Raw genomic sequence first — 12,062 nt, 5'->3', positions numbered from 1 at the left:
AGATATCTAGTCTGATTGGCTAATATAAGTAGGGGCGTGCCATGACTATTATAATGTCGCTTTCGTGTTGCTCTGTTAAAGGTGCATCGCTGTTGCACCCGGACCTAATGGATCAACAAATGTATTAAGCGTCATAGGCAAAAACGAGTTTATTCTGACCATGGCTCACAGCTTCACTCAAGAATATTTCCAGATTCCTTCCGTTACCAGAGCGTACACTACAGCTTGCGTTTTGACTACAGCAGCGGTGGTAAGCGACTGACGAGTGGCATCTATTTTTCAGCAGGCTTGCAGTAAACAGCTCGCCGACTGTGCACTGGTTGTTTTGGCGTGTTTGGTTAGAGAAATAATATATACATACTCAAAGATGAGAGAACACATTTTCACTATACGTTATTTAAAGGTATACCATATTGAAACAGTGTAACTGTTTCTGATGATTAATTCATACATTCAATGTATTATCTTTCTTTGGGGTTGTAGCAATTGGAGGTAATCACCCCATTTCAGCTTTATTTCAACCCAGACCTTATCATTAGAAGATACCAGGTAAGAGATAACCTCTATTAATAAACACAATGTATACCTCATACTTAATGGGATAGTAAACACAAATTACAACGTTATACGTTCGGTTTCCTTACCCTCTTAGCAGTCTACACTCTTAGAAAAAAAGGAGCTATCTAGAATTTAAAAGGGTTCTTCGGCTGTCCACATATGATAGCCCTTTTGAAGAACCCTTTTAGTTCCAGTTAGAATCTTTCTGGGGTCCGTGTATAAATCCCTTTCCACAGAGGGTTCTACCTGGAACCAAAAGGGTTATCCTATGGGGACAGCCTAATAACCCTTTTGGGACCCCTTTTTCTAAGAGTGCATGGACAAGGTATGACAGCAATCTGTGTTTTGGATTAGTTTCCCTGTCATAACTTATCCATATACTACTTACAGGATAAGGAAACCAATGTGAACTTTTGTAATTTGGGTGAACTATCCATGTAATATTACTTGCGTTTCCCCTCTCTGTTTTGCAGATATGGCGGCTGATCACCAACTTCCTCTTTTTCGGCTCACTTGGATTCAGTTTTTTGTTCAACATCATCTTTCTGTATCTTTTGTCTGGACATCTTAAAATAAATACTATTAATCTAAAACTCAATTTAGTTTTTACAAAAGATGTTAGAAAAAACCCACTATTTGTCATCCTGAACTCAAAACAAATGGAATGTTCCTAATTAATTTGTGAACCCCTGGCTCCCTCTTACCCATGTCTACTGTTTTGGAGTTACTGCGGTTCCTTTCCTTTACCAGACAAACAGGTATCGTTATTGTCGTATGCTGGAGGAAGGGTCTTTCCGAGGCCGCACCGCAGATTTCGTATATATGTTCCTGTTTGGGGGTGTCCTCATGACTGTATCCTTTACATTAGAACTGACACAATGTACCCAACCGGTATTCAAGTAAAAAATGGCATCCAGCAGTTCCCTGTCCCGTCACAGCTGTAGCCATACTGTGGATTCCTGAAGAATAATATATTGTAGTCTCCAGTTGTTTTTCCAGTTAATAACCTCCTTCTATTGTGTAATGTTCTAGGTCAAATTGTATTAGTATGTTTTTGTATTGTGATAGGCAGCAATACATTTTATGGGTTGCCATGTGTTTTGAGCAAAGAGAAATTACATGTCTATTCACCTGGTATAATCTCAGGTTGGCATATTAAAGGTGTAGCTAATGTTTCTACTGGTGTCTTTAACTTGAAGGTCTATACAGCTGTTTGGCCTCTTTGCCAACCTATTCTTCCTGGGCCAGGCATTCACCATCATGCTGGTGTATGTGTGGAGTAGAAGGAATCCTTACATACGCATGAACTTCTTCGGCCTTCTGAACTTCCAGGCACCGTTTCTGCCCTGGGTGCTCATGGGATTCTCATTGCTGCTTGGCAATTCCATTGTCGTTGACCTTCTAGGTACAGTATGTTATGTGTCTCACACATACCCTGAGATGGCAGTGAGGAACAATATGGGTTTCCCCCTACTTTAACCAAGCTGTCAGTCGTCTACAGTGTTTCTCTTGTATCTACAAAGCATAGGCTCAAATGTGTCCAGACAAACAATAAGGATGTGTCCCCCTGGATATTGTGCTACAGTTCCTGTATGTTTAACAATGAGGTCAGTCATTGCCAGGCCTATTTATTTTTTGAAGTCATGTCACTGTAAATGCTACTGGTTTGCTCCTCCACCTCAGGAATTGGAGTAGGACACATCTACTACTTTCTGGAAGATGTGTTTCCAAACCAGCCTGGAGGCAGGAAGCTGCTGATGACACCAGAACTTCTGTGAGTATCAATATCACTAGGGGTGTTGACTAGTGACTCTGCCCTTTTCTCAAGTTAAATTTGGGCTCTGGGCCCTCAAAGTATTCCTCAGTGTCTGATGTTTCAAAGCAATGTCAATTGATGCACATTGCACACTTGTTTGTTGTTGTTGTAGTCGAACCGTGTTTGACACCCAAGAGGAAGACCCCAGCTACTTCCCACTCCCTGAGGAGCAGGCTGGAGAGTTTTGGCAGGACCAAGGTGGAGATGGAGGGGAGCCCAATGACCAGGGGCAGTAGCATGGGGACCATCTAACCCCATATAAACCCAAGATATACTCCCAGCCCCACCGAAGAAACCAGGAGCCATCCAGCTGTGGATAGAGGGTTTACTCCTCAGGGATGTGGATGAAGAGCGCAGCAACGTACCATCTGTACAGTTCAGTGTGTCCACTGGGAGCCACCGTAGTGAGTTTGTTGCAGACTTCTTTCACTGAGTGTTATAACTAGAAATGTCAAATGCAATCAGAGGCCAATGAGCATTGCAACCTTTCCATCACCACATGCATTTCTGTCTGTGGTACTAATGGCACACAACCATTTGCCATGTCAAACAGAATCACACCTTTTAAATACAGGTGCAAACAAAATTTTTGCCTCGTCTTTGTTATTGACCTGCTGCTCGACTCATTCATAAATCTGCCGACTATCTGGAATCCTGTTACCGAGGGAACCTGCACCGTCTGCACTTTCCAACTATTGCCTTTGTGGGTGAAGCACTGCTGCCAAATAGAAATGGCTTAGCACACCACCAACAACTGGGTTGTGCCGGGTGTCGTAAGTGTGAACAAAGCATGCAAAACAGCCCAACAACTATGTAATAAGGCGGCAAACTTATTTTTACTTCCTAAATTAGTTTAATAACCTTTCATTTGGTTGTATGGTCACTATAATATAATTTACAAAGACATAACACTTATCAAAAGCAATCAAGATCATTTCACTTTTATTTTTGTAAGAATTATTCAAATGTACAAAAAGACAACAAATACAACATAACAGAATATATTGTCTGAGTTTTCCTGTGTTTTTTCACTCCTCTGTGGGTGGGTAGAAGAGTCAGTCGTCAAAGTGGGAACAGGTTCACCACACAGGGGAAGGGGAGGGAGCACATTGTAGGGGGTGTTTGTGGTGGAGCTTTGCTCAAATAAACACATGGAGTGGTGGAGTAGAGGCTGTGTAGAGAGCTGAGGTGATCGGTGAAGAGGAGGACCTGCTCTGGTAAACAGGCTGAAGCAATGCCTGTGTTAATGCTGTTAGCATAGCAAGTCCCAACACTCTCGTACTTCATCAAATGGCCTACTGTCGGTCTTGTTGAAGGAGCAAGACATTCCACTTGCATCAACTACCATGTGTTTGCCAGTCGTCTCATGCGCCTGCAATGTAAATGTACACGGAGAGTCAATATCAGTAACGACACACACATTTTATTGAATGAACAGAAGCTAGGTGGATAGTTCCATTTACCAAACTTTGCATTTAGACAGGCAGCCCAAATCTGATCTTTTGCATTTAGACAGGCAGCCCAAATCTGATCTTTTGCATTTAGACAGGCAGCCCAAATCTGATCTTTTGCATTTAGACAGGCAGCCCAAATCTGATCTTTTGCTCACTAATTGGTCAATGACAAGAAGCTGCCGCATGGGGAAAATTGTTCTCGTTTCAGCTTGTTCTTGATACCATGTCTTGTTTTGACTGGATGTCTATGCTAATATGGCTAAAATTTGCTAGCGAGCTAACCAACAACTGTAACGATGTATTTGAGAGACAAGTGCTCATTATTGAAAATATAAATGTACAAATATTGGAAACAAAATATAGTTTACATCTGTCTGTTTTGCCACAGTCGTCGGTTTTGTTGCTAAACAACCAACCCGTCTATAGATCATGAAGTATATTTTTAGGACAGTAGTCCAACGCAGCACCACCCACCGAGTGTTTCTATCCTGGTCCCTGATCTTCTTCTCCATCTCTGCATCTGTCAGTGTCTCCAGCAGTGGGCACCACTGGTCAGCTTCACCTGTGTTCCGGATGGCTATCTCTACCGTGGGCAGCGGGTTCTCACTGCGCGGAGACAAAGAGCCACAACAAATTACTTGCACCACCATGAGACAGAGCCAAACAGGAAAATAGCATGTTGCTGAAAGGGATATTTTAGGATAGGAGCCCAACAGAAGCAGAGGTCAGTGTTACTGTCTGGGGAGTTACTTTTCACCCAATTCATACATTGCTTCACAAACAGACTCTACAAAGTCAAGAACGTCTATTACATTTCACCCAAATACAAAAACTATTGGAGATAGATCAGTCCTCTTACCAGCTCCGCTTGGAGTATTTGCTATACATACAGTACTCATTCAAGGGGTTTTCTTTATTTTTACTATTTTCTACATTGTAAAATAGTGAAGACAACTATGAAATAACACCTATGGAATCATGTAGTAACCCAAAAAAGTGTTAAAGATTGAAGAATCTTAAACATATCAAAATATATTCTAAGTAGCCACCCTTTGCCTTGACAGCTTTGCACACTCTTGACATTCTCTCAACCAGCTTCATGATGAATGCTTTTCCAACAGTCTTGAAGGAGTGCCCACATATGCTGAGCACTTGTTGGCTGGTTTTCCTCCACTCTGCGGTCTAACTCATCCCAAATCATCTCAATTTGGTTTAGGTCGGGTGACTGTGGAGGCCAGATCATCTGATGCAGCCCTCAATCACTCTCCTTCTTGGTCAAATAGCCCTTACACAGCCTAGAGGTGTGTTTCGGGTCATTGTCCTGTTGAAAAACAAAATGATAGTCCCACTAAGCCCAAACCAGATGGGATGGTGTTTTCTGCAGAATGCTCTGATAGCCATGCTGGATAAGTGTGCCTTGAATTCTAAATAAATCACTGACAGTGTCACCAGCAAAGCACCCCCACACCATCACACCTCCTCCGTGCTTCACGGTGGAATCTACACATGCGGAGATCATCCGCTCACCTACTCTGCGTCTCACAAAGTCACGTTGGTTGGAACCAAAACTCTCAAATTTGGACTCATCAGACCAAAGGACAGATTTCCACCGATCTAATGTCCATTGTTTGTGTTTCTTGGCCCAAGCAAGTCTCTTCTTCTTCTTGATGTCCTTTAGTAGTGGTTTCTTTGCAGAAATTCGACCATGAAGGCCTGACTCACACCGTCTCCTCTGAACAGTTGATGTTCAGATGTGTCTGTTACTTGAACTCTTAAGCATTTATTTGGGCTTCAATCTGAGGTGCAGTTATTCTATTGAACATCTCCTCTGCAGCAAAGGTAACTCTGGGTCTTCCTCTCCAGTGGCAGTCCTCATGAGAGCCAGTTTCGTCATAGTGCTTGATGGTTTTTGTGATTGCACTTGAAGAAACTTTCAAATGTCTTGAAATTTTACGTATTGACTGACCTTCATGTCTTAATGATGGACTGTCATTTCTCTTTGCTTATTTGAGTTGTTCTTGCCATAATATGGACTTGGTCTTTTACCAAATAGGGCTATGTTCTGTATACCACCCCTACCTTGGGTGGCTACAATGAAGAACCTCAAATATAAAATATTTAGATTTATTTAACACTTTTTTGGTTACTACATTATTCCATGTTATTTCATAGTTTTGATGTCTTCACTATTATTCTACAATGTGGAAAATAGTAGAAATAAAGAAAAACCTTTGAATGAGTAGGTGTGTTCAAACTTTTGACTGGTACTGTATGTTAGAGAGCCGTTCCGTATAGACCCGGTTGGATCCAAACCCGGTCCGATCCCAGTGAGGGAAGCAGCATAAAAGCCCATTTTTAAGCTACTTCATTATCCGGAGCTGAGCGATTAGATACCTCCTAACTTATTTTGCCACACACGGAGGCTCTATGACTGTAGTGCCACTTTGATGACTTATGATTGGCGGACAACAACAAGCTACACGCCACTCGTGAAAAGCAAGAGCAACAACATAAACATAATTCTCTCTTTCTTTACTGCAGCAGCTGCGTTTAGGTCTGTACGGGTCCTTAAGGGGAAACACGTTATGATTGTCACGGGTCTCAGGTATGTGTAATTATATCAGATTGGACCCAGACCTGTGAGAAAATGTAGAATTCGGGTCCCGGATCGGGTCTTGGGTGTGAAGACCAATCTGTATATATTACCTGAAAGCGTATGTCCTCTGGTGCCAACTAAGTTGTCCTCGGATGCTGTAAGCAATGGTGGTGACAAACTCTCCCCCTAGGCCCAGCTCCGAGCACAGTTTCAGGGCAAACTTCTCTGGGGAGTTCTCCCTTTCTGACATATCCCACTCAAACTGGTCCACGAGCGAGATGTTTCCAACGTGGATGTTTAGCTTATGGTAAAGATAAGAAATCATGTTTTAACTAATCAGTTAAAGGTCCATTATGTGATTTCAGATAGAAATGCGAGTTATAGATCTGCCATTCTCATTGAAAGCAAGTCTGATACGCGGCATGACCTTTGTGTGATATTTCTATGATTCCTCTCCGTAAGTTTTATATTAGCTTCTTTATACTTTAGTTTTTTTTTTACATCGGGTTCAAACAGATAAATACAATATTTTTGGTTATTCAAAATATATTTCACAGCAGTTTAGATGGTACAATGATTTTCTACACTATACATTTATTGTGTCAAACTAAAATCAGGTGAACGTTTGAATATTTTTGAAACCAGGAAATGGTGGTGCTATTTCTACAAATTGCACCTTTTAATTATCAGACACAGTCTAAGTTCTGTAACTCTGGTCTCACCACATTGTTGCACACACAGTAAGTTAACATAACAATCTTGGTTGTACCTTGACGATGACCCTCTGGTCAGTCTGTTCATCCAGGATGCTGTCTGTGGGATAGGACTCTATCTGCTGGCGGATGGCTGAGGCAATGGCCGGGACAAAGGCCAAGGGGTTCAGGTCCAGGTCGTCACACAGGATCTCCGCAAACATTTCAGGAGTCATGAGCTTCTCTGAGGAACAACAGCATGTACGACATGAGAACTTGAACTAGGACTGAGAAGAAATGGTGGTTGGGCAGAAGATGACAAGAATGTTGTCAAGTTTAAATCATTTTGTTCTAGAAAACTAAAGAGATATAAAGGGATTCAAATACCATCGTTATGGACACCAGTTTTAGACAGAGCTACAATGTAATCCTACCATTCATATTCCAGGTGAAAGCATCCCTAAGCTTCTGCCCCTCTATCTCCATGTCCAGTCGGATTGGAACCAGAACCTCAGACTGGGTGGCATTCTCATGGATCACTGCAGGATCATGGTCATCAAAACTGTGCATGGGAGAGAGAACAGTAACACATTTTTGTAACACACAAGTCACACATTTGAAAAATTGTTTCAAACAGTTTTGTTTACATTATGATTGACTATGATAGGCCTTTACATCAGAGTTCATCTGTTCTGACAGCGATTTAGGTTTTAATCAGGCTCACCAGAGCGGGAAGGTCCTCTTCTTGTCTCGGCCTAAGCGGCTGCGGTTGATAGTGGTGGAGCAGGGGACAGCATCCAGGTGATGAGAGCTGTTGGGTAGCGTGGGGACCCACTGACTATTCCGCTTACCCTTCTGCTCCCTGTTTTCAAGACAATATTTATTGACTACAATACCTAGACCATCAAGGACCAGGCAAAACATTTATGAGAGAATGCTGATGACAATACCTGAGGTAAGCTGGGGGCTCTGTGCTGATGGAGATAGCTTTGTACTTCTCATCGTTTCCTTCGAATATCTCCTCTACCTCTGATGCCTTCAGAAGGGTCACGCTGGTAGCTAAGGTTGTGTAACCATGATCTGATAGAAGTGAAGAAAGTGTTTAACAATTAATCACATTACAAGAGTATGACTTCGTTATCCCATGTTATCGTTTCATGGTAATTAACTAACTAGCTAAATTACTAACCGTGTGATGATTCCACTATTTTCTTCCGCTCCTCCACTGATGCCAGTTTCCTCCATAGTGATGGGTATCTCTTATACAAGGAACCTCTGAACATACGCAGGTAATTTCCTACCTAAAATCAAAAACGGCAAATTGGGAAAACGTAAGGGCTTACTAGCTATAGCTAACTTACGAGGGTAGCATCTGTTACTGTTATCGACAAGCTAGCTACTGTTAGCTGCTATCTCTCGCCTCGGCTAGTTGCTAATGTTCCCTCCGGTAATTATCATGCAAACGCACCAAAACGTCGTAACTAACGTTGGTTATACTATAGCTAAATTACACTAAATGACTCATCTTAAAATATACTATAACCAAAGAAAATACTAACCTCTGACCCAATCATATAATAATCTCCATCTTCTTCAAGCTGAAATTTGACAGGTTTTTGTCCAAATGTCTTACTAAGCGCCATATTGGAAATGTAACAACAAAGATCAGCGCGGATGAGCATGCGCATTGTGTAAAAAACTAACTGGCGCTGTGAAATGACGTCAGTATAATGGCTTCCTTATCTAACTTCCTTTGCTCGTCTCCTTTCCTTCGTGGCCAGTCTGAAGCACCAGAGAGGACATAAAGAATTCCGTAGTCCAGTACTGAACATAATAGGCTACAGTATTTTATCATAATCTTAGATGCTTTCCTGTGAATATTATTCTATTGCTTTCATTTATTGTGTAGGCTGTAAGTTAATACCATGGGGTTACTAGCTATCATATCTGCCAAGGAAGGAGCCATCTTCTCACCTCACTTGAACTAAATTACACCAAAAACTTTAAATAAATGAGTACTTTTGTAAACTTAAGTGTTTATTTGTATTTACATGAATATATAATAATCTATAATTACACAAGAGAGGAAATAATATACAATGCATAACAAAATCTTTCTGTACAAACCAATAAATAATGCCAGGTCAACAAAGACATAAACAAAGACAATTCCATATAGTATGACATCTCAATATTCTGTTAATTCATTAGGAATAGAAAAACATGAGAGACAAGACACTGCAAACACATACAAAGGTTTTAACTCAGTTATAATGGCAAAGGCGACAGATAAGGTAAAATAAATCTGCAGAGGACCAGTCATTCCAGGTCAAGCAAAGCAAGCTCCAGTAATTATGAATAACACCAGAAAACAATCAGTCAAGTGGTAGTAAACACAGCCACTTATGTAAAGCATAAATTATACTGAACCCATTCTTTGAAAAGAACCAAAGGACTGTTACTATTTAGGGAAGTGGTGCAGTTTCTCCAAGGGTAACCAGTAGTAACCACACTGCCACCTAAGCTTGAACAGTGTATCTGAGGTTCTTAGAATGGTGTTGTAGTGTTCAGAACATAACACTCAGAAATGGTAAACTCCCCTAGAAAATTCAAGTGATAGAGAAATGAAACAAACATTGTCTTTTGAGAGTGACAGACCCCTCATCTCTTTGGCACATATAGTGGTAAACCAGTTGCCACCTTTTCTCCATGCCCTGAACACATTTCTATCACTACATGGACCTCTATCTATTCTCTGTCAGGGTTGACTTTTCCTATTTAACTGTGTCATAATGGAGAGCGAGACAGAGAGAGAAGGGTCGTAATTCCTCTGCTCAGATGCTGCTGATGCATGACAGATCTTACAATGCCTAGATGGGTATTTTATGTGTCAGCAAACCAAATCATATGTTATAGCAATCTGGTTCCCGACTGCACAGCCGATGATGTGGCACACAACCATTGATTGATGCATGCAACGTCTGAGCAGAGGAACACGACCAATGTGTGTGTGTTCACAGTGTTCAGCATTGAAGGGAGCCAATCAGAGTGATCGGCAAAGACCCATTCACAGTGTAAGTAGCAAATTACAGTGACAAAGCACAGCAGAGACAACCAATCATTATGCTATGTATGTTCCAAAAGAACAGCCTCTTCCCCGCCCCTTCCTCGCCATGCATACAAGAGGTCTGGATAGTACCCATCACAGGGGAGTTTACACCATATTGCTTTCCCCTACCTCTATGGTTCTATCATGGTCATCAAGGAAAGGACAGTTTTAAAAAGCCATTTAAAGGGGCTGGGACCAGCATGCAGCACTGAGCAATAAAGGCATGTAATGTCAGTGAAATGACAAACTACTTTTTGTCTGTACTTTCCATTACATAAAACAACCACTGGCATGCTTGTAAGGATCTCAGAGTTTGTGTCATTACTCTCACTCTGTCTTTAAGATTGTAAGTAAGAAGAAGCTGGTGTGGGTTAGTGCACTGCTTTTTGTGGTGAGGCGAGGACTGTTACCTCCTCTTGCATACATGGAGCAGGCATTGGGCAGCCATAAGGAGAATCATTGGCAGTTACAGATTATACATGATACCACTATCCCACTGTCAGTACAAAGATGTAAACCATTGTTTTCCATACAGAGATAGTCCAGTAGGGACGGGTGGTATGAAATGCTGTCATCGGAGCCCCTGAATCACTTAGTGATACTCAATACAACGCCGTCATCGGAGAGTCCCAACGTCATGCCTGTCCTCACCCCCAAAAAGTTTGTAAAAAAATAAGGTGAATTATTGATTTTTTATAAAATGTACATTTAGCAGCAGCATAGCAAAGTAAAGAATACCAAACAAATAGCCTAACTGTAATGGTAACATCATCAAACATAAAGATCCATTGAAAAGTAATGCTGATATTATACTGTGTGGGTATTTTGTAAATATCTATCACTCCTCACTGTTTATCTATTTTTAGTTTTACACCAACCCTTCATAATCGTTGAAATGTTTCAATTGAGCATATCGAGCCCCACTGCAATGTCATTCTTCCTTGTCCTGGTTGTAATTCAATAAAACAAGATGTATGTCTCTTAACAGAGTGTCCACTCCTCACACCTTGTTTTCTCTGAAATGATCACACACCTTGACCCATATTCAATATGGCAGTATCTGCATTCAACTCTTCAAACTTACAATGGACCACCTTTCCATCTATTCACAGTACCCCACCAGGATAGCACATCGGGTCTCTTTGTCCAGGTCTCTCTTGAAAAAGTATTTTATCTCACAAGACTAACTTGGCTTAAAAAAATCTGGCCACCATTGTTCTCTGTGCCTTCCTCTATGCTCCTCAGTACGACATTTACCAACACCACTCTAATCACCACACAGTTAGAGAGAGTTTATAACGTGGCCATATGTACGCTATACACTCTCTATAATATTCCCTTTGTAAACACCACTGACACAAACTTAGGCACGAAGGGTTAGGGACAGCACATTGTTAAGCTCCCCTTCATCAAGGCCTGAGCCAAGAAGACATCAGTCTGATAACGGTAATTGCTTTTCCTGCTTTGCTGCCTGCTTGTGATGCATGCAGACATGATTTGTTGTTGTTTTCCACTGGCCTCCGTCTCTAGTGTAGTTCTTAGATCCTTTAGCTTAGGTGGATTTAGAGGGCCTTAATCCATCAGACAGACAGAGAGCTGGGACACTCGTCCTCAGAAGATCCCTTTGGCGATTTTTAGGCCCTTCTGCTTCATGCGGGGCAGCGTGGAGCTGGCTACACTCTTGGCCCGGCCTTTCTTGGACAAGCCACGTTTCTTCAGCACAAAGTCATAGTTGGCGGTAGAGTTCATGGCGTAGAAAACGTTGGCATTGTTTGGGATCCGCAGCTCTATGGTGAGAGGAGAGGTATATATTGTTAGTAAAAACATTTGTTTTTCA

The 12,062-nt window shown here is 41.6% G+C and overlaps 3 protein-coding genes across 6 annotated transcripts in view; 1 reads left to right on the top strand and 2 right to left on the bottom strand.

The window, feature by feature from the left end:
* Positions 1 to 34: 34 nt before the first annotated feature.
* derl3 (derlin 3) lies at positions 35 to 3,378 on the top strand. The gene is made up of 7 exons (XM_021605683.2): positions 35 to 250; positions 484 to 549; positions 1,032 to 1,105; positions 1,317 to 1,410; positions 1,768 to 1,963; positions 2,242 to 2,332; positions 2,487 to 3,378. The coding sequence occupies exons 1-7, from the start codon at positions 161 to 163 to the stop codon at positions 2,608 to 2,610; spliced, it is 735 nt and encodes a 244-aa protein (XP_021461358.1). The 5' UTR covers positions 35 to 160; the 3' UTR covers positions 2,611 to 3,378.
* Positions 3,300 to 8,829, bottom strand: LOC110525510 (SWI/SNF-related matrix-associated actin-dependent regulator of chromatin subfamily B member 1). The gene is made up of 9 exons (XM_021605682.2): positions 8,676 to 8,829; positions 8,306 to 8,417; positions 8,067 to 8,196; positions 7,841 to 7,978; positions 7,551 to 7,678; positions 7,194 to 7,360; positions 6,535 to 6,725; positions 4,303 to 4,434; positions 3,300 to 3,746 (listed from the first exon to the last, which is right to left on the bottom strand). Exons 1-9 carry the CDS (start codon positions 8,802 to 8,804, stop codon positions 3,716 to 3,718), a joined length of 1,158 nt encoding a protein of 385 aa, XP_021461357.1. The 5' UTR covers positions 8,805 to 8,829; the 3' UTR covers positions 3,300 to 3,715.
* A 306-nt stretch (positions 8,830 to 9,135) lies between these two features.
* The window catches only part of LOC110525507 (ral guanine nucleotide dissociation stimulator), a 28,528-nt gene continuing 25,601 nt past the window's right edge, over positions 9,136 to 12,062 (bottom strand). For all 4 annotated transcript variants that reach the window (XM_021605679.2, XM_021605678.2, XM_021605676.2 and 1 more), the window contains exon 18: positions 9,136 to 12,012. In XM_021605679.2, the coding sequence (XP_021461354.2) occupies positions 11,837 to 12,012 (176 nt within the window). In that variant the 3' untranslated portion in view covers positions 9,136 to 11,836. The remainder of the gene's footprint in view (positions 12,013 to 12,062) is intronic.

The sequence above is a fragment of the Oncorhynchus mykiss genome, chromosome 6, assembly GCF_013265735.2.
Source record: "Oncorhynchus mykiss isolate Arlee chromosome 6, USDA_OmykA_1.1, whole genome shotgun sequence".
Lineage (NCBI taxonomy): Eukaryota > Metazoa > Chordata > Actinopteri > Salmoniformes > Salmonidae > Oncorhynchus > Oncorhynchus mykiss.
This window is presented reverse-complemented; position numbering and strand designations above follow the sequence as displayed.